The 22,887-nt window shown below is 36.0% G+C and overlaps 1 protein-coding gene across 3 annotated transcripts in view; it reads left to right on the forward strand.

The window, feature by feature from the left end:
• Window positions 1–22,887, forward strand: part of LOC132724913 (hillarin-like) — a 48,790-nt gene that overhangs the window by 18,040 nt on the left and 7,863 nt on the right. For all 3 annotated transcript variants that reach the window (XM_060709901.1, XM_060709899.1, XM_060709900.1), the window contains exons 4-8: window positions 16,277–16,381; window positions 16,777–17,024; window positions 17,545–17,680; window positions 17,825–17,989; window positions 20,388–20,470. In XM_060709901.1, the coding sequence (XP_060565884.1) occupies window positions 16,277–16,381; window positions 16,777–17,024; window positions 17,545–17,680; window positions 17,825–17,989; window positions 20,388–20,470 (737 nt within the window). The remainder of the gene's footprint in view (window positions 1–16,276; window positions 16,382–16,776; window positions 17,025–17,544; window positions 17,681–17,824; window positions 17,990–20,387; window positions 20,471–22,887) is intronic.

Consider the following 22,887-nt stretch of genomic DNA (forward strand, 5'->3'; position numbering starts at 1 on the left):
AAGTTGGCGACATGGCTGCCCAGCAGGCGGCATAAAGTTGGGGGCCTAGCGGCCTTAACTAAGTCTTGTAGAAGTTTATCAAAGAAATTAAAACGACTCTTAAATAAGTTTTAAATACTTATCTTGTCATTTTAAAGTTACATAAAAAGAAAAAAATCAGAAAGTCTTTGTTTTCCAGCGGCCTGGCAGCCTGAAGGTTTACAGTTGTAGAAATGTTATACATGTAAAATAATAAAAACGGCTTTTTATGAATCTGTCATACATTTAACTAAATATTCGGAAATATTTCTTTAACTAAATACTCGGAAATATTTCTTATCGATATGACCCTTTGCATATTTCTGCGCGCAGCATGAACTCGAGAGGTTTTTGACAGTTTTTTTTAATTTGAAGTTTAAAAGAAAGAAATGCATAAGGAATTGAAAACATGATCTGCGATGCGATGGCACATAGCAATTTATGTGTGAGTGTGCGTGCGTATGTGTTGAATAGTGAACTTTAAATATCACTCCTTAAAACACGACAAGTCTAATTTCAACCAATCTTGCCAGGATTATTCATTGGATGAAGGGCTTCCAAAGTTGTTCAAGAATTTGATTTCATGAAGAAATCTTGTTGCCATGGCAACCAAAAGGAATTTTAAGAAAATTATGTAAGACAAGGCCTTGAACAAAGATGTTTTGCATGTGGACTTCTACCAAGATTGTTCAAATTATAGCCTTTGGGTCAAAATTGGCCCCGCCCCGGGGATAATGTGTTTTCCTCATATGTATATATTAAAATTTTAAAACAATATTTTACTTCAAAACTACATGAGCTAGAGCTTAGATATTTAGCATGAAACATTGTCTACTGAACCTCTTTTAAGATTATTCAAATTTTATTACATGCTTTTCGGTGGTTTATAGAAATATATCAGTGATATAAAACTGGTAATTTCACTGTTTGAAACAGTGAAATTACCACTTTGATAATTTCACTGTTTTGAATTTAAGCCCATTACGTTGTTTCAGTGAAATACCAGCGTACACAGTACTGGGTACCAACTTAATGACGTGACGTCGTAAATGACGTCACGTTGTATTATTATTTGGCGCGCTTTTCATTCAGTATTAGGTTAAATGTCTTTTTAAAACGCTTCTTTGCATGTAATAAAAAGAAAATTTGTTTAGTTTAGTGTAAGATTGAAATATATTTCACCTTGTGAACACCAAAAGTTCATATTTCACTCGTGGCTGCGCCACTCGGGAAATATTCCTTTTGGTGCTCAGTCTGCTCACTCGGTTAAATATATTCCGATCTTACACGGAACTAAACAAATATCCTCTATATAGCTTTTCTGCTTCACTGAAAAATGGCCTTGACATTGAAGGTCAAATTATTGAAATTTTCATTTTATTTTTTTTGCTGGTTATAATTTTGTAATTATTAAATGAATTGACTTCATATTATAACAGAACATTCTTTAGGATAAGACATTTATGAATATTAAACTCAAATTGACCTTGGCTCTTTTATGACATTGACCTTGAAGTTAAAATTAGTTTAATTTTCACATATTTTTGCTATAATGGACTGTAACTTGGTAATTAATAAATGAATTATCTTCGTACTTTGACAAGACCTATTATAGGTTGAACTGACCTCGACCTTCGAATGACTGACCGTCAAAGTCAGATTAATGAATTTTGGTTAAATTGTCATAATTTTGTACTTATGTACGGATTTAATTTAAACTTGGACAAAACAAGACTTGCTACCAAACAAACATTTTGAATAATTTTCCTTAAATTGATCCTGACTGTCAATGTAAAATAAATGAAATTCTCTTATTTTTATTCTGTAACTGGCTATAACTTTGTTATTTATAAATGAATTAACTTCATATTAAGACCCGACATCTTTTAGGTCAGGACCTTCATATATATCATACTCAAATTGACTTTGACTCATGCATGACCTTGAGCTTGAAGGTCATTTTTTTTTCTCACTGAGTATTGCTATAATTGGCTGTAATTTTGTAATTAATCAATGGATTATGTTCATACTTGGACAAAACAACCGTTTGGACAAGATAATCTAAAAGAATTGAACTGACCTTGACCTTGAGCTTTAAATGACATATTGAATTTTGGTTGAGTAGTCAAAATTTTGTTATTTATGTACGGATTTGATTCATATGTGGACAAAACAACACTTGTGACCAAACAAATATGTGGAATAATTTAGATATGACCTTAAATGACATTGACTTTGAATTTTTTAAATGATTGAAATTTGATTATATTATCTTATTTGTCATTCATTAATTTGATTCATACTTGGACAAAAACAACAAGGGTAATTAGACAGACCTATACAAATTTAAAAAAAGGAAACACTTTTTTGTTTTCTTTTATTTTCAAAGATTTTTAAACGGTTTAATTGATTGCTTTTAGTAAAAGTAAAAAGTGTCGAGTGTTGACACCGATCGGCGGTGGCTCTTGTTTTTAGCTCGACTATACGAAGTATATGGAGAGCTGTCCTACTCGCCCCGGCGTCGGCGTCCGCATCCAGATTTCAGATTAAAGTTTTGTGCAGTAAAATATTTTTCACTATAACTTTTTCATTAAGTTATCAAGTTCAAACTTCAAATATATGTTCCTTATCATCAACTACATCTTATGTAACAAGGTGCATAACTCTAGCATCAATATTTTCAGATTTATCTACCCTTGAACTTAGAATTTTCCTTAAAAAATATTATTTTTTACTACAACTTTTTAATTTCTTAAGGTATCATCTTCAAACTTTAAATATATGTTCCTTATCATCAACCACATCTTATGTGACAAGGTTCATAACTCTAGCACCAGAATTTCTTTAAGAAATATTTTAACTTCTTTACTCTTTACTTTTAAAGGTATCGTCTTCAAACTTCAAATATATATTTCTTATTATTACACACATTTTGTGTGACAAGGTCCATAACTGTAGTGTGGCTATTTCCAGAGTTATTCCTACTTGAACTTTGAATTTATGCTGACAACTATATCTTCTTGTCATAGGAAGAAATATATTTATATCATAACTGTTTTTCCTTTCATAGTTTTGTCTTCCTTACTTCAGTCCAGTTTTTAATAAGTCGAGCTTCGCTGTCTCCTATGACAGCTCTTGTTAGTTATCTGTTTTATCTTTTTTTATTATTTATGTTGTTGTTGTTTTTTTTGTTGTTGTTTTTTTTCTTCAGAAAAAGATAATGCATAATATAGATATAAGATAGAATTTAAGAAAAATAACTGTTATTGTATTTCAAAGTTTAATACAGCTATGTAATACAGTAAATATATAAGTTTTTCAAGTGAAAATACTTTAAATTAGCTTCAATTATGACACTATGGCTTTTATATCTGAACATTAGACACATCTGCACAATGTCTTTCATTTGACATGCTGAAATATGACTTTGGCCCCGCCCTGTAACACCGCACTCTTGGGTCAAACGCACTTTGGGTTCCGCCCCCCCCCCCCACCCCAAAGTGCGTTACACTTTGCATCGCACTTTGGGGTCCAGCGCACTTTGGGATCAAAATCGAGAAATTGACCCCAAAGTGCGTAAATATGCTACATATTAACGCACTTTGGGTTTAAGAGGTCTGAAGGTGTCAACTGAGTTCTGCTTAAATACTGAGTACTGACTTATTTTCGATCTGCGACATTGAAATATTTTAGGTGGAGTTCAAGATGACGGTCAATACTATGTTTGATGCTTAAGTGATAAAAGTTTCATTCATTTTACCACTTGAAATTTCTAAAAATAGTGTTCATATAACAAAGTACTCTAGTACATAAATTGTGAATGTATTTCTAAAATTAATAGATGCTGCGAAAAATATCCTGTTTTGTCAATCCTTTACTTGATAACTTTTGGTGCCATATTGAGCCCCATTTTAGATATGAATCAAGATCATTTATTCTACTATAATTCAAGGCACATTTTTGCGTCTATTTAATACCTTGATATTATTTAAATATGATGCATTTAAATAAAATGCATTTAATGTTTTTCCAAAGAACTATAAATATACTCTGTTGCAATGGTGAAATATCAAGTTTCTCGATCGGATTATAAATAGTGATTTTTACAAATACATTATTAAGCTTATCAACAAACTTAAGTTTTTTTGTAAGCTCCGTAACAACCGTTCGCCAGAGGCTTTTTTAATGGGAAATCTTACATACTTCTTTAGAAAGGGCAAACATGAATTTTATAATGTTTAAATAATGGTATCAGAGAAATGTAAGATGCTTGTTACCTGAATAAAGTAGCGATAAATGTGAAATAATTTGTCATAAAAGTAGCAAAATGTAAACAATGTAGTATTTGACTTCCATATAAAATACTAATTCACTATAACTGTACTTATTGCCAAAAAGCAACAGATGAAAAAGATGGTTCAGGTAATTGGCCAATGATAACTTTTTGGATACTATAGAAGTACACCAAAATTAAAAAGCTTTTGAGAAATACAAATAAAAGCATAATGGGCCTTTAAAACCTTATTTTAATAATCTCGGGGCGATGGACACCCCACCATCACATCTAGACCCCTCAATGAGAATTTTACATTTTCATGAAGTTCCGCTCTTAATGCGTGACTACTAAAATAGTTTTACTGCCTGTACGGACTACTACTCTAGACCTAGTCAAGTTTCTTAAATGTCACATTTAGATAAGCTAAATAAATGACCCTTTCAACATTTTTTCAGGCACATTTTTTACTGAAATGTGTTATTTAGATTTCCCAGGATTTATATCTTTATCTTTGCTAAGAATATCATATTTCTGTAAATGTGTAATTAAAAAAAAACGGGGAAATGATGCAATTAGCTAAAAACAATGAGGTTAATGAAAGGTGTACATTCACTTAAAATAAAGTGTGAGGAAATATATTTTGAGCTTATTAATTGATACAATGTGGATAATACAGTCTTAAACGCACCTTTCTGAGGTCTGGTTCTCGACTGCGGATCTTCCTCCATCGTCAGCTTGGTGCCCGCCAGATGTTTCGGCCCTTATCCAAGTACATCTGTAATGGCGGGTGGGCCCACCGTCTTACGGTGTGGAGGTTGATCGCATCCAGCTTATCTCTTCGCGTTGTAGCCACAGCCAGCTAGACACCCGCTCTGCAGCCTGGCTCAGCTTCTGGATTGCCCGGCGCCTGTCTCTGCCAGTGGTGCCAACAGCTGTCATCAGTCTACATACAGATTGCGCACAGAACCCTCTAGCGCCTACTTCGATGGGGAATAGCCAAGTCCGCCAACCTCGGTGTCGGCACTGCTCAAGTAGTTCAGTGTACTTGGCCTTCTTCCTCTCATAGGCCTCTTCACATCTCGTCTCCCAAGGTACTGTCAACTCGATGACAACGAGCTTCTTCCCTGTCTCGGACCACAATACAATGTCTGGCCTCAAGTTGGTCTGGACGATACCCGGGAACACAAGCTTCTTTCCTAGATCCACTGACATATTCCATCCTGTGGCGCCGTCAAGGATCGATTTCTTCTGTGAAGCTTCTGTCTTCGCAGTTTCACCCGGTCTTACAAAGTTGATGTGGCCTGCCTGTGAGTTACTTCTGCGTGGCTTCTTCTTCTCCCCTTCCAGCCAATCGGCAACCTCTCTGAGGACGTTGTCGTGTCGCCAGCGATATCTGCCCTGCGTCAGTGCTGTGGAGCAGGAAGATAAAACATGTTCCAGAGTGCCTGGTTTCTTGCACAGACTGCATGTTGGGTCTGTGATTAGTCCCCATTGGCAGAGGTTAGCTGGAGATGGCAGGAGGTCATGAACTGACCTGAGGAGGAAGGATAGACGAAGTGGTTCATACTTCCAGATGTCTTCCCAGGTCAGCTTCCTTTCCATGGTTTCCCACGTTGTCCATGCACCCTGCGCACCCATCTCTACCGCTCTGGCCTGTCTCTTGTTCTCCTCTTCCTTCCGTACTTCTGACTGTATCAGGGCTCGCCTCTCAGTCTGGTTAGCTTGGCTCCATATAAGTGTTTTGGTTGCACCAATACCTTGTCGTCCGACAGCCGTTACACCGACGATGTCCTTATGCATGAGAGAGCTCTCCGCCTGGTTGACAGTCTCTGTCGCTGACCACTTTCTTCCAGTACGGGTAACGATCCCTGCTTCCCGGATCTGCTCATCTGGGGAGTCTCTTAGGGTAAGCACCAGTCTTGTCTTCGCCGTCTTGAATTCTTCTACCAGTGAAGATAGTGGGAGTTGCAGTTTGTTGGTTTTCCCATACAGTCCAACACTGGAGAAACTGGGTGGGATTCCAAGCCACTTGCGAAGATGTCGGCTGGTGATTCTCTCTAAGGCTTCTATTGTTGAGCTGGGCACCTCGTACAGCATCATTGGCCAGATCAGCCTTGGTAGTAAGGCATGCTGGTACAGCCAGGCCTTGAACTTCCCAGGTAGGTTGCTCCGGTCTATCTTCTTCAGTCCGTCTTCTACCTGGTTCTCTAGCTTCTTGACGTTGTCCATGTCTACTAGGCTGGCATCAAACCACTTCCCAAGGCACTTGATTGGGTTCTTCGTGATGGATGGGATCTCCTTGTTCTGTACTCGGAGCACGAATCTGTCTGTCGTCTTGCCTTTCTTGATAATGAGGGACCTGGACTTTACGGCCTTGAATTTCATTCGGGCCCATGACGCGACGTCTGTCAGTGCTGTCAACATCCATCTAGCCTGGACGTGTGTTGGTGTCGTCAACGTGAGGTCATCCATAAAACCTCGGCTTGATGGGAGGTAGATACCTGACTCTATCTTTGGTCTTTACTCACTAACTGATCAAGATCATTTAAATTCCATATTGATTCTACTATAATTCAGGGCACATGTTTTGCGTCTATTCAATATTATGTTTTATGGTTATGCTTCCGATCCTTAAAGATCGTTCAGCACGACATTATTGTGGTGCTTGTGGTAATTTAATTCTTTCTATTCGGCTATTTTCTTGCTGGGTGGTTCCAGTATTCCTCACTTGAATACTGTTGAATCATCCTAAGGATATATGGCCTGCTTTTTAAATTTGTCTTTTAACGTCTTATCTGTGATATACAGGCTTTATAACCTCTGATCCCCTTTCAAAATTCCATTTTATTTAGTTCCTCCCATTTTTTTCTCGTTTAGGGCACACGCATGTTTTTTACTTGGTAACCATATGCCGCTTTTCATGGAATGGCACTTACATACGTGTTGCATTGAAGGTTCCATGATAACCGCCATATGAACACATCCGCGGATGTTTCTTAATTCAAAATTTTACCAGTTCATGTTAAATGTTGAATTCTGCTTAAGCCGGTGCTACGGAGCGTGGACGGTAACTTGCATTTTCCAGTACCGTCCATGAACATACAATCAAACCGAGCCTGCAACATTTTTAATTTTGCCGTGTTGGACTTTCTTTAGGGATTCTTATTTTCTTTATTTTAACACCTTGACTTTTGTTTACCATTGGCTTTGACTACAATATATCATTTAAAACATAATGAAAGATTGACTTTTTATGACCCCAAAGTGCGGTCGTTTGTCTGATGTTAAAAAATGCATATGTACCTGTTTAAGGCACGTTGGGGTTAAAATTGGACCCCAAAGTGCGTAACGCACACTGGGGTCGGACCCCAAAGTGCGGTTGATCCCAAAGTGCGGTGTTACACCGCCCAACCCAAAATCACTAGACACAACTGCATTATGGCAAAGTTCAATTATATAGAAACAAAAACCATCTACTCTTGTTCCTACTTTTAAATGTTGAATGAATGGCATTGAATGCGGTAGCATAGCATTTATTATGGAACGCCATAGATGCCTCATGATATTACATTTCGTTTTATTGTGTCGCCTTGAAAAGGTGACATATAGGGGTTACTTTTGTCGGCGGCGTCGTTGTCGTTGTCGGCGTCGGCGTCCCCTAAAGCTTGTCCGGAGCATAACTCAGTCACTATAAGTCTGATTGACTTCAAACTTGGTATGCATGCTTCTTTCAATAACCCGAAATGCAGTGCACTAGGACCGGTACTCTGCAGTTCTTATTTTTTGAGTTATTGCCCTTTGTTAATTTTCATACTTTAATTTTGTCCGGGCCATTTCTCTTCAACTAAAAAAGCTATGGACTTGAAACTTCATAGGATGATAGATCTCATTAAGAAGAAGTGCAGTGCACAAGAACCGGTACTCTGCATTTCCTAATTTTTAAGTTATTGCCCTTTGTTAATTTTCATACTTTATTTTTGTCCGGGCCATTTCTCCTAATGTATAAAAGCCATGGACTTGAAACTTCATAGGATGATAGGTCTCATTAAGAAGAAGTGCAGTGCACAAGAACAGGTACTCTGCATTTCTTATTTTTTGAGTTATTGCCCTTTGTTTATTTTCATACTTTAATTTTGTCCGGGCCATTCCTCCTTAAGTATAAAAGCTATGGACTTGAAACTTCATAGGATGATAGATCTCATTAAGTAGAAGTGCAGTGCACAAGAATCGGTACTCTGCATTTCTTAATTTTGGAGTTATGGCCCTTTGTTAATTTTTATACTTAATTTTTGTCCAGGCCATTTCTCCGAAAGTATAAAAGTTATGGACTTGAAACTTCATAGGATGATATATCTCATTAAGAAAAAGTGCAGTGCATAAGAACTGATACTCTGCATTTCTTATTTTTTGAGTTATTGCCCTTTGTTGATTTTTTTACTTTATTTTTGTCCTGGTCATTTCTCCTCAAGTATGAAAGCTATGGACTTGAAACATCATAGAATGACAGATCTTATTGATAAGAAGTGCAGTACACAGAAACTGCTGCTCTGCACTTATTATTTTTTAGTTATTGCCCTTTGTTATTTTTCATATTTCATTTTTGTCCTGGCCATTTCTCCTAAACTACATTGTTCACAAGGCGACACATCCGACTCGCGGAGTTCTAGTTTTTCCTTAAAAGCGTCTTATTATGTATAATAGTAGTGTTGGCTTGCCAACGTTTTATGAGAATCTGTCTTAGCGAAGTCTTATTAGGTCAAATTTTCAGGTTATCTTGTCAAAACAAAGTGCTGACTTGTCTACAAACTGTCTTATTATTTCAAAACGTCATGTCATCATGTCCAAATGAGGTGTAAACATGCCTAATGGAAGTCTTAATATGTCTAACATGCACGCCATCTTTTCGAATTAAGATTTCAACGTGTCTAAACACAGCCTTTTCTAAATGTGGAACTGAATTGTCTTGAAATTGTCTTATTATGTGAAACAGTAGTGTCACGGGGGAGAATCACGCCGTTCGTTACCCAAACAAACAAAATGGCGGATGCAGCCAAAAAGTAGGTTTTTCCCGTTTTTCTCTGAAATTCGAGATGTTCTAATGTAAAAGTACATATAACAACCTTCTCTACAATTTTTCTGGCACACAGGATTTTATTTCATGATGTTTCGTCCCGTACTTAATCTGAAATGCGCGTCACCAGATTCGAAGCGAGAGAATTTCCCACCGGTTTGATCGTGGTAACGTACGGCTTTTTCTCTAAAATTCACTGTTTCGTTTCATATATGTCAATTCACTGAAACCAATGACCTTAAAAAGTTGTAATATGTCGTCATCTAAGCATTCATGCCCATTCTGGCTAGATTAACCGCTGAAAATATTAATATCGGGGCATTTTCTGGAAATGATAACGTATGGCGCACAAAATATCAATGATAACGTACGGCGCATTTTTTTCTGATTAATTGATTTTCTATATAATAGAAAAGTTATGTTTACAAGACATAACAGGAATGTGTAGAACCAAATAAAGAAACTGAAATTAATAATATAAGTGTCCAGCTTTATTTGTCATCCAATGAAAGCGCTGTATTTCTTAAAAATTCTTTGTGTAAATTTTCATAGAAGAACAAAAGTCGATGACATATCAAAGTCCGTTCATAGCAGCCTTCTATTTTTCATAGTGCTTCATACAACTGTGTGTGTGCAAATGGACAGGTGTAGTGACGAAATAAAGTAAGTTTTAAACCGTAACATACATAAATAAGAAATATTCTCCGGTCGCTATCGCTCCCGTCGAAGAACAACACGGATGAACACTAACATATACTTCGTAAACACTAGTTTAAGAGTAGCGTAATATAACAGTGGCTGGGGCGACATCAAGGGATGTTTCTGCTAAAAAATGGCGAGGCCATAAGGCGGAGACAATTTTTTGCAGAAACATCCCGAGATGTCGCCCAGCCAGTGTTATATCCTCGTAACTAACGAGTTTCATATGATCTACTATAACTCTTTTATCGGAATGGCATAATGTTTTCTTTTTTGTACTAGAAATAAAAATATAAATATAAAATAAAATAAATAATAAATAAGTAATAAATAAATAAATCGTTGGCTACATTATAGTTAATTATGATAATGCCGTTTGTTAAGTTGTTTTCGCTTCCGCAAAAAAAAGATATACAAAAGTCATCCAATGTTAGAGGCGGATTGTAAACTGTTACCAATATTGATTCAAGATTAAAGGGCTTTTTTTCAGTGAAAATAATTCATTCAGCGGATGTACCTTTTGATTAAATGAGAGTAATTTTCATTTCATTAATTATCTTTGTTTATTTTTTTCATTGTATTTATTTATTTTATTTTATTGATTCCACTTTTTATGCCACCGCAGCATCTGCGATGCGGTGGCATATAGCGATTCACCTGTGTGTTTGTTTGTGTGTGTGTGTGTGTGTGTTATATAGATTATATAGTGAACTTAAAAAATCTTCTTGTGAAAAACCACTAGTTCCAATTTTAAACCAAAACTTGGCAGGATTGATCCCTTGGGTGAAGGGCTTCCAAAGTTGTTCAAAGAAATTTCATTCCATGCAGAAATCTGGTTGCCCATGGGCAACCAAAAGGAAATTATAAGAATAATTTTAAAAAAAATCTTCTTGTAAAGACCAAAAGGCCTAGAGCTTAGATATTTTGCATAAGGCATTGTCTGGTAGACCTCTACCAAGATTGTTCAAATTATAGCCTGGGGTCCAAATCGGCCCTGCCCGGGGGTCTTTGATTTTCACTATATGTACATATACGTAAAAACTTAAAATACCTTCTTGTGTGCAGCGGTACCAGGCTTAGAGAGGTTTGATATTTGGTATGTGTTATTATCTATAGGTACTCTACCAAAGTTGTTCAAATTTTTGCCTCTAGTGTCAAAGTCAGCCCCCACCCCGGGGGTCATAGGTTTTTCTTATATGTATATAGTAAAAACTTAAAAAATCATCTTCTCTAAATTCAACAAAGGCTAGAGTTAGATATTTTGCATGAAACATTGTATAGTGAACCTTTAGCAAGATTGTACACATTATAGCCTAGGGGTCAAAATTGCCCCGCCCTGGGGGTCTTGATTTTCAATATGTACATATAGTAAAAAATCAAAAAAAATCTTATTGTCTGAAGGTACAAGCCTTAGAGTGGGCTTTAATATTTGTTATATGTTATCATCTATAGGTAGTCTACTAAAGTTGTTCAAATTTTGCCTCTAGTGTCAAAATTAGCCCCGTCCCGGGGGTCATAGATTTTCCTCATATGTATATAGTAAAAACTTAAAAAAATCATCTTCTCTAAATTGACAAAGGCTAGAGGTTAGATATTTTGCATGAAACATTGTGTAGTGAACCTCTAGCAAGATTATTCAAATTAAAGCCCTTGGGTCAAAATTGGCCCCGCCCCTGGGGATCATTGATTTTCAGTCACTATGTCATAAAGTAAAAAATTAAAAATCCTATTGTCTGAAGGTACTAATCTGATAATAACAGATAGGTAAGTGATCTATGCCTTATGGCAATCTGTATAGAAACAAAAAAAATTGTGTTCCTACATTACTATTTAGTGTTGTATTTATGCGGTGGCATGGCATTTTTTACAAATGCAATCTTGTTTGCTACTGGGAATGTTCGTTACCACTGACCCATTGGAGCCTCTGTGAAAAAACTGCATTGATATATACAAGGTGCGAAAAAAACTCAATCACTAAATAGCAGTCAAGTATTTTTCTATATGAATCAATGAAAAATCTGTACTTCTATATATCAATACAGTTTTCAAATGCTCGTTGAAGTGTACTGAGTATAAAGGGTTAGTAAGAACAAGGAAAAGTTCCAAACCATGCGATAACTAAATTCATTGAAGTTTTTCGGATAACATTATTTTCTAACTCATTCAATAAATTCAATATAGAACCTACACTCATTCATTATTCTCTGTTATGTATTTTTCTTTCAGTGAGCGACCAGATTGAATAAACACAGGCTCATCTCAAGCTAGTCGCAATCACTTTTCGTTTTGTTTATAGCCCCAGTCACATAAGAGTTTATGACCAGTAAAGACTAGTTCACGATCACCAGTGACCACTGGTCGCGGACAATCTTTAAAACGTCTTACGACGGTCATCGGTGATCTTCGATAGTCGCAGGTTATCTTATTTAGGTCACATGACCAATTTCAGTCGAAGAGAGGTTTTTGAGCTTGCACAAAAACCTCTCTGCGATCAAACAGGTTGCTAGTGATCTTATAAGGTCTTAGGCTGTCGCACGATCGTCGCTCGAAAGTGCGACAATCTTACGACAGTCTTTACAAATTGCCACTAGTCACTGATAATCTTGAGTAATCTTTAGTAATCGTGTGATTGTCGTAAGACAAGTTGTAGGTGATATTATGACAGGTCACGGGTAGTCCTAAGTAATCCCAGGCAATCTTGAGACCATCGTACTTTGGCGGTTGACCTGTCGTGCGATTGTCAATGATGATTGGTCGTACTTAAATCGCAGAAGTAAATGTATCTGTTCAAAGTGGGCTTGGTCGCAGACAATCGCCGTTGATCGTCGGTTTTACACGTCGCCGGTAGTCGCAAGTAATCGTAAGCTCTAGTGTGACTGGGTAATTTTGTTTGACGGGTTCAAATATTAAGATTTTCTTATCAGAAATTTGTTAGGAATGATTTAAGACTTTTTCTTTGGAAAAGAAAATATATCAAGCCGTCCTTACCTTTTTAACATTTTTGCTCTGCTGAATGCGTTTCTTCTTTCTGATAAGGGGATAAGGCCATAATTATCGCACAGCACTGGTGAAATTTAATGTGAAGACAACACTACACAAATGTTTCCTGAAAGTGGAGGCTTTTCTTTCCATTCTGCATTTTATACAAAATATTCTCAAACTATACACGTGTGTTTTAATTGGTATATTAACAACGAATATCTATTATGCCACCAGCTAGAGAGATATTTATATCCGATGGTGCAGCATTGTTCAATTAATTATTTCTGACCTGACCAACATTTTTTTCAGATATATATCATTTCCAACATAAAAAATAATTCATTATCAGCTGATTGGACAAATGGAAATCCACCAAGTAGTAAAATGCGCCGTACGTTATCATTGATATTTTGTGCGCCATACGTTATCATTTCCGGAAAATGCCCCGATATTAATATTTACAGCAGTAAATCTAGCCAGAATGGGCATGATTGCTTACTTGACAACATATTACAACTTTTTAAAGTCAGTGGTTTCAATTAATATACATATATGTAAAAGAAACAGTGAATTTTAGAGAAAAAGCCGTACGTTACCACGATCAAACCGGTGGAAAATTCTCTCGCTTCGAATCTGGTGACGCGCATTTCAGATGAAGTACGGGACGAAACATCATGAAATAAAATCCTGTGTGCCAGGAAAAACTGTAGAGAAGGTTGTTATATGTACTTTTACACTAGAAACATCACGAATCTCAGAGAGAAAAAAAGGGAAAAACCTACTTTTTGGCTGCATCCGCCATCTTGTTTGTTTGGGTAACGAACGGCGTGATTCTCCCCCGTGAGTGTTATCTTGTCGACACTTGGTATCATCTTGTCTAATTGTGATCCTGGTTTGCTATGACACTGTTGTATTATGTTATACTGTCGTTTTGTCTTGTCCAAATGTGGTATTGACTTGTCTTAACACTGTCACATATTGTCAGATTGCCATGTCATTGTGTTCAAATTCGGTGTTGTCTTGCCTAAAGAATGTCTTTTATAAATGCCAAAACAGTATGCTGTCTTGTCCAACTGTGGTGGTAAATTGTCTAGAAATTGTCTTATTATGTGAAACAGTAGTGTTATCTTGTCGGAACTTGGTGTCAACTTGTCAAACTCATGTCTTATCATGTCGGCTAGTAGTGATATCTTGTTCAACGGTTATATTGACTTGTCTGAGTATTGTCCTGTTTTGTCAAACTGTTATGTTGCTTTGTATGAGATGGTGTTATTCTGTATTATTGTGCCAAAACATCATGCTTTCTTGTCTAAAACTGTTTTTATCCTGTCTAAAAATATACTTATTATGTGAGATACTAATATTGACTTGTCGAAAGATGGTATTGATATGTCTAAACACTGCCTTATTTTCTCAGATCGCCATGCTATTTTATCCGAAATTTATGATAACCTGCCTAAACACCGATTTATTATGTGAAATAATGGTGGTATCTTTACACAATTTGGTTATGAACTGTTAAATCGCTATTTTAGTTTGTCAAACTGTCACACTGTCATGTCCAAATGTAGATTTAACTTGTCTAGATTCGTCCTATTATGTCAAATAATCATATCATCTTGTCGAAACTTGGTGATGACTTGTTATAAATTACTTTCTTTTTGTCAAAAAGACATTTTATTTTGTCAAGGTTCGGTGTTAATTAGACTTAGCATCGTCCTTTTATGGCGAAGAATCATTTTTCCTTTTCAAATGTGGTGTTTACTTGTTAAAACACAGTATCATTATGTAATACAGTGGCGTTGACTTGCCAATTTATTACGTTAACTTGTCTAAATACCGTCTTATTATGTCAGATAATCGTGTTATCCTGTCCAGATGCGATATGGTCCAAATTTTGTATCACGTGACCAGAGCCCGCGCAGAGCGTGAAAAGATAGAGCAAAAAAGATAACGGGGCAGTTTAGCAAAATCAGACAGCGCTTTCTCAAGACAGAACTAAAGTTGAACAAAATTACACAAATATTACACATAATAAGACTGTTTTTGTTTTTTACAAGAAAACATCAAATTTTGACAATATATAGCACTTCTGTTTTAAATTTAAAGAAAGAGTTTTAACAAGTGATTATCACATTTCGACAAGATACCGCAATTTTTTGACTTTGTAAGATTGGGTTTTAACCAGTCAAAACCGCTTTTGGACAAATAAGCAAACAGTTTATCATAATAAGGCATGATTTAGCCCAGTCAACATCCCATTTCGGCAAGATAATGCGAATACTTGATATAATAAGACAATTCAGTAGCGTACGTTGGCAAATTAACACTTCTGTTTGACACAATAAGACAATGTTAATACATTTAAAACCGTATTTTGACAAAATAACATAGCTGTTTGATAAAATAAAGCTGTGCTTTGACAAGTCAACCCCAAATTTCGATAAGAGAACACTACTGTTTCAAATGATCAGACAGTCTTTTGACAAAACAGCTCCACAATTTGACCAAATAGCACGACTAGTTGACATAATATGACACATTTCAGACAAGCAAAAACGACATTTTGACATCATAACACTACTGTTCGAAATAATAAAACAATGTTAAGACAAGTCAACATCACATTTTGAAGACATTAGACTTCTGTTACGCATAATAAGGCAATATTTAGACAAGTCAACAAAATACCATGGCAACACAACACTTATACTTGACATAATAAGACGCTTTCTAGGCAAGATAAAAAGAAATGATATAACTTGAGGCAGCTATAGCGTTCCATATTTTTTTCACAAATGCATTCTTGTTGCTAAGCCTTGCAAAACTTGTGTAATATCAGATACTAGCATGGTATTCTCTGTGTATTTCATGTACATTAATAACGAAGATAATTCAGACATTTTTGGTTGGGCATTCATGGAACACAGACTTCTATCGCTGCGTTATTTCAGGAACAAGCTGGCATCCTAGTAGAGCCACCGAATAATCTGTTTACTAACTGAATAGCTGCCTCGCGCGAAAAATTCTTATGTCTGTGAAGGATGGGGATTTTGAGGGTTCATCACATTATAAACGGTCAAGTAGGCTCCATGTAAATGTTTAAATATCAAAATCAGAGACACTATTACTGTAGTATTAATTTATCTTTAACTGATAAAGCATCACAAAGCATCACAATTGTCTGTAAAAACTATGTTATATATCTGTAACCCTTTTTGTATTTGTAGTTTAGAGGAAGCGTTTATAATCCAGCATGCCAGTACAGCACTGGTTCGCTGGATTATTCACACCATCGTGAGAAAAACTCTCGAACATCTCTCGGAACTTATCAGGTAAAATCTTCTTTAGACCATTCAAATTGAAACGTCAACATCGGATTTGAAAATTATGAAAGTTAAAATAAATATTTGTAACTGTATATTTCGGCTAACATCCGGATATTTTTCATATTATTGGCAGAAAAACAACAACAACAAAAAGCCGTTTTGTCAGCAAAATGACACTGCTCTAAGAAAAAGGTATAGATGATGGTCCAACGGGAGTTTTAAGCAGATTCATTGGGCATGCCTGTTAATTGTTTATGTTTGGAGCTTTGCTACCAGTCTTTCATGAATCTCTGAAGTTTACAAGTTCAAAAAAGCCTACACAACTATTTAAATTCCAAATAACATTTTTTTAGTTCTTGTAAATCACTTAGTCACATACAATTTCAATTGAAACATTTTAGGACTTTGAGAAATCGGGCGTGTACGCGGCCCAGTCTCAGTTAGAAGAACGCCAGAAACTGGAAGAGGATGAATTATACGCCACACTTAAGACAGAGAAACAGAAAAAATTAGAGAAGATAGAGAAGGAATTAGAGATAGAGAAGGAGAGGTCCGTACGGGAGATGATTGAGGGGTTTGAACAACTGAAGAAATACAAAGATCCCGAAACTTTAGAGTCAGAGAAAAAAAAACTAGAATCGCATTACAGGTAGATCTACAGATTTCGAACATGATTATAGTTTTTAATGCATTTTGCTTACATAAAATTATTATGCGATCAAACGTTTATAAGTCCTTTATAAGTCGAAGCTAATCTTGTACATGGCATGTAATTTTTGTAGAACACCGGTAAAGTGACGATGTATTTGACTTTGGTTAGGTTCATGTACTCGTTCTTTATGTCAGTTAATTTCTCCAGTAAGGTAGGAAAAAATGTAATCTTTGTCAAACTATTTTTGCCTTTGCACAGGCGGTGACAGCAGACCTTTTCCAAATCACGGTTATTTGTGCAACCTGGATGCATGCTGGCTAATGATTCTTACTATTTTGATCCTTAAGGAATTGATAGTTTTTAGTGTATAGTTGGACACGTTCTGCACACAGCTACGCTAACAAGTCGTCGTGACATAGAAACGTAAGATTTGTCACTGTCATTTTAACCTACATGACTGATTCAGTTATCCCTCTTTTTCTATAAAAATGATTAGCATAAATATTTTCGACTTCAGGAAGAAGAAAGAGGAGAGGATCCGGAAGTTAATGGAAAGACTAAGTGCTGATGCAAAGGAAAGCGTGTCAAAATTGATTGAAAAACACAGTCAGGAAATGTTAGTGATGATAGCTGAGCGTCTCTCCGAAGTTAATGTTAGTATCCAAAACCTTAGCTAAAATTACAGGAAGGGAAGATAATATTTGATTGTGTTTTAAAATGGTTGTCTTACATTCTGTTAAAAGGTCATAACTCTTCTGCATGATTTCTAATATGTTTTACAAACCTGAATATTTCAGACAATGGAAATTGTTCATGAGTGTGAGGAGATGCAGATGAAAGACACAGAAAGAAAAGTTGCTGAACTTACACAAACACCGTCCATTTGTCCACCGGAAACGAAAAGGTCTCAGATGTTTAAAAGTCCAAAGGAATTTGAGAAAATTGACCACCATGTTTTTGATGTAAGACCTATGTTTTAAGTTGATCCAGCCTTTTTAATAGTGACCATTAACATTGGGAATTATTGTCCGCTTTTTGAAAAACACATCGACATGTCTCTGCAATTGTTTTGTTAGGCTAGCAATGGTCAGACCATACATTGTAAACCATTTCCATATCGTGCAGTATACTTTGTTTGCCTAAGACAACCTGCTAAAAAACCTAAGATCTTTCGTGTTAGCATACGCATTTATAAAAAAGTTCAAATAGGCCTTCTTTTACAGACTTCTTGTGTAGTGTAAGAGACTATGCGTTAAGACTGTCTACTGCGTGGTTCAGGTATTAGCTTAATACTTAAATGTTTTATTTATTTTAATTAAGATCAAATCTGAATAATGTCACCGAGACATTTATCTTTAAAAAGTTGAAAACTTACCATGTGATTGAGCTATTTTCTGCTTCACATATCGAGTTATAGCGCTCATCTGGATCAGCGGAAATTCACATATATTTTTTACCGATGCTCAATTTTGAGATCCATATGGGGTTCCACCCCGTGGTAAGCGTACCCACGGGGTTGTAACCCCATATGAATCACAAAATTGAGCATCGGTAAAATATAATATGTGAATTTCCGCTGCTCAATATGTGCAGTTTAACTCGATATGTGAAGGAGAAAATAGGCCAATCACAGGGTAAGTTTTGAACATTTTAAACATTAAAAATTTTACATAAAATTCAAAGCTTTTTTAAGAAAATCGAAATGTGATTATAATCTCCTTGCTTTCCTCTATATTTACCCATTTTTGTTTGGATTTTTCCGTCATGGGTCCAGGTATTTAAATACATTTATATTGCTAGCACCAGATAGTCTTCTCACGTGCACGTCGCTGAGAAGGCACAGGGCATCGGCAGAAGATTTACAGCTTGGCTGGTAGTAAACTTAAATTGAAGCCATAGTGGGCGTTATCACGGGACCCCTACTTCGTCAACAACTGCGGACCAGCTGCCGGTGTCTTGACTAATGCCGAAGGGGGAGGGGCCTACAAAGTAGGCGCATGGGTCGACGAGGATGGTGTGCTCCTTAGCACGATTAGACGGCTTGAATGGCAGGCCTTTTGCTGGCACAAACAGCCCTTGTCAGGGCTAACCTTTCATATTGTCACAGGTTACTGTACAGGTTCTCATTGACCGCCGTACAGTGACCTACTTTCAGCTCAAAATTAATATCTTTGGCTAATACTCCGTGAAAATTGCATGGAAGTATATTATCACCACTTTGTTCTTCAAAATTAACTCTTTAAGGGCAGGACTGGTGACATGTCCGGGGTCCGTACTCGACAGCGAAAGCTGCATTTTGTGCCCTTGCGGGCGGATGGACCCTCATTAAACATAGACTATAGATAGATAGCACCAGATAGTTAGTTAGCCTGTTGAGGTAATGATATTTAATTACCAAACTTACGGACTAATGTGCTTTCAGTCAAAGCTACGGAACTTTAATTGTTCCTTTAGATTGGCTATTCAATTACTATATGAAAGTGATCCGTAGTTTCGTAGATGGTTTCCTATATCACCTATGGATCTCTTCAGCACATATGAAGCTCAGATGGAATTTTGACCGGCAATTCCTTTATTTTAAGACCAATCTCAATAAATGTTTCAATAAGGGTTTGTTTGAATGATAAGCATAGTTTGGTGGTAAGATTTTGTGAAATCTCTGCATTTGGTGTCCGTTTAGCGACATTTTCTGCATACGCATTGCATATTTTTGGCATACCAGAACCCACGACGGAAAGAATATCTCAACGAAGACTGCATAAAAATCCGAACAAAACTGGGTAAATATAGAGGAAAGTCAGGAGGGTATAATCACATTTCGATTTTCTTAAAAAAAGCTTTGAATTTTATATTAATTTTTAAAATGTTGAAAACTTACCATGTGATTGACGTATTTTCCCCTTCACATATCGAGTTATACTGCACATATTGAGCAGCGAAAATTCACATATATTTTTTACCGATGCTCAATTTTGAGATTCATATGGGGTTCCACCCCGTCGTAACCGTCCTGTCACAGTATAAAATAGTACACAGTACTAATACAGACATATCGTAACGCTTTCCCTATCACAACTACGCATTCGTCAAGGTAGTATTTAATTCGGTTTTCCAGTGTAAAGCTGATCTCAGCAATTTTACACGTGCTTAAAACCTCGCTCTCGCTTGTCACATCTTTTGAATTATCTTCTTTTTTACTTTGCAGGAGTATATAGAATAATAGCGATGTAAAACTAAAAAATAAAAGATCTAACAGAAAAAAGATGCGCATGTAAACGAATACAGAAGTATTTCAAAGTTAGATAGTCTCTCAGCTTGTATATTGTTTCTTGAAATAGTTTAATTAATCTTTTCTTCCAGGTTGCAAAAAATGAGTACATGACCTTTACTGACCTTGTCAAAGATCTTATCATAGATTGTGAAACCGATCTGGAAAAGGCACGGTACGGTATTTCCTATTTGATAGTCCTTATTAACAATTTAGCATCCCGTATGTATACAGAAAATCCCTAAAAATCAGTGTGAGAAGTAACTTTAAAATTCTGCAAGTTTCAATTCATGATTCGCAAAAGCTTTCATTGTTATACGCTTGAAAGAATTTCAGCGTATATCGTTATGCACCTGGTTGTACGTCCATCAGTCTGTCCGTACAGACTTAAGTGACATTATTGGGTGAATATCCATGTTCATTCCGTACAGACTTGTATTTGTGGGGGGGAAAAGCTGCTTATGGGGTGCAAAAACGTTGTTTATGGGGTTTTAGAGATCAAAGAAGATCAAGCAAAAAAAAAAACATAATGTCAACTCAGAAAGAACATCCGTCCGCATGTCCGTCTATAAGTAGGTTTTCATGTCCGGTCTGTATCTTTTGAACCAGTAGAAGGAAATTGAAACTTCTTGGCAGTAATGTTATCAATATGAGATGATGTGCGGAGCGCAGATTTGACATTCTCGGGTCAAGGTCACACTTATGACATTTCTCGGGTCAAGGTCACCTTTTGTATCAGTATCAAAATTGTGTGTCCGCTCTGTATATTTTGAGCCGGTAGAAAGGAATTAAAACTTTAAGGCAGAAATATTACTTATATTGAGACGGTGTGCAGAGCACAAGTTTGGACTTCCTAAGATCAAAATTGGCACCGCCCCGGAGATAAATAATTTAAATAGACTTAGATAGGAGTTTTCGTGTCCGGTCTCTGTCTTTTGAACCGATGAAAGGAAATTGAAACTACTTGTCATTTTTTGTTAAAGGCAATTTATCAAAACTTTGGACATGAATGATGTCTGAAGTGCTGTACCGGCAGTTTTTAATTTACAAAGCTGCCTCTGTTTGAGTTTGCCATTTTGTGGGCAGTTTTTCTCTAATTGTAAGACTAATATGAGTTTAAAGGCTGAATATTAAAGTGGCTGTACCTGCATGGTTTATATGTTCAAAGGAAGAAATACCATGAATAAAAAAAAAATGCAGAAAGTTTAGGCCATGACTATCACTGCAAATTTTAAAAGCTTTAAATCAATGGAGGTAATACATGTAACAACACATTTTCATATGCCCCAAAATATGATTATGTTAGAGCTTAGATTTTTTGCATGAAGCATGCCTTATTGACATCTAAAATTTTTTATAAATCATGCTCAATGGGTCAATTTGGCCCTGTCCCAGGTGTCACATAGAAAAACTTATTTTCATGAATGTGTTATTTTGTAAAGTTACAAATCCCAGATCTCAGTTATTCAAGACGTGTATCATTACAAAGAAGAACCCTACAGTTGTTCCAAAAATCATTTCACTGATGTTATAAAATGGCTCTGTCCATTGGGTTGGTGGGGGATGGGTAGGTTTCGCGCAGTTCACATGTATACAGATTTATATAGTATACATGTTTTAAGTCTTTTCCTCCAACTTAAAACATGCAGAGCAAAGACTTTTAGCATGTATCATCACTTTGTAAAGTTAGAACAAATAATCTTGATTTTTCTATGTTTTGTGCTTTTATATTTCGGGTATGTTATTTACATGTTGTTTTTTTTTCTTTATTTTTAATTTTTATCATTTAAAAACCAACAAAAACAAAAATTGTGTTTTCAATCAGTATATAGAAGCTGTGACAATTGCATGGAGGAAAATAATCAACACTCTATGCTTCAAAATAAGCTTTTTAAGGGCATGACTGGTGACATGTCTGGGGTCTGTACTGCACAGTGAAAGCTTTGTATTATACGATATATGGTACAATTGTCACTAATATTCATGTGACAAGAGCATAGCGCTTTGGCATGTATCAATATAGAGCTTTATATTGATAATTGAAATAAAACATGGACAAATGTTATAAATGGGTATCCTCTCTGTTAAAAAATTATTTTTGATTACTTAAAATTTTATTTTCTTAAAACAAATTTGCATTCGGGCGTATATTGCCACGCCTATGTGGTGCTCTTGTTTAAATTTACATTTTTGATTTATTAATTTGTTGTTGGTTGTTTATTAACCGGGACTGCACCCGGCAACCTTACCAATTATACTTACTGAAATAAATCGGGTTACTAACTCGAAATTTTGACTTACTAACTCGAAATTTTGACTTACTAACTCGAAATTTCGACTTGCTAACTCTAAATTTCGACTTTCTTACCCGAAAATTTTGACTTATTTACTCGTAATTTCGACTTACTAACCGGAAATTTCGACTTATTAACGTGAAATTTCGACTTACTAACTCGAAATTTCACACTTTGGTGCAACTTTATATCTGTAAAACTACTGTAGAACATGAGTTGAAACTTCACAGACTGATTTAAGAGCATAATAGAAGGTCACTGTCTCCAAGGCCTATAACTCTAACATTGATTTGGACAG

This window comes from Ruditapes philippinarum, unplaced genomic scaffold, assembly GCF_026571515.1.
Source record: "Ruditapes philippinarum isolate M1 unplaced genomic scaffold, ASM2657151v2 ctg15_1_1_1_1, whole genome shotgun sequence".
Classification (NCBI taxonomy): Eukaryota; Metazoa; Mollusca; class Bivalvia; order Venerida; family Veneridae; genus Ruditapes; species Ruditapes philippinarum.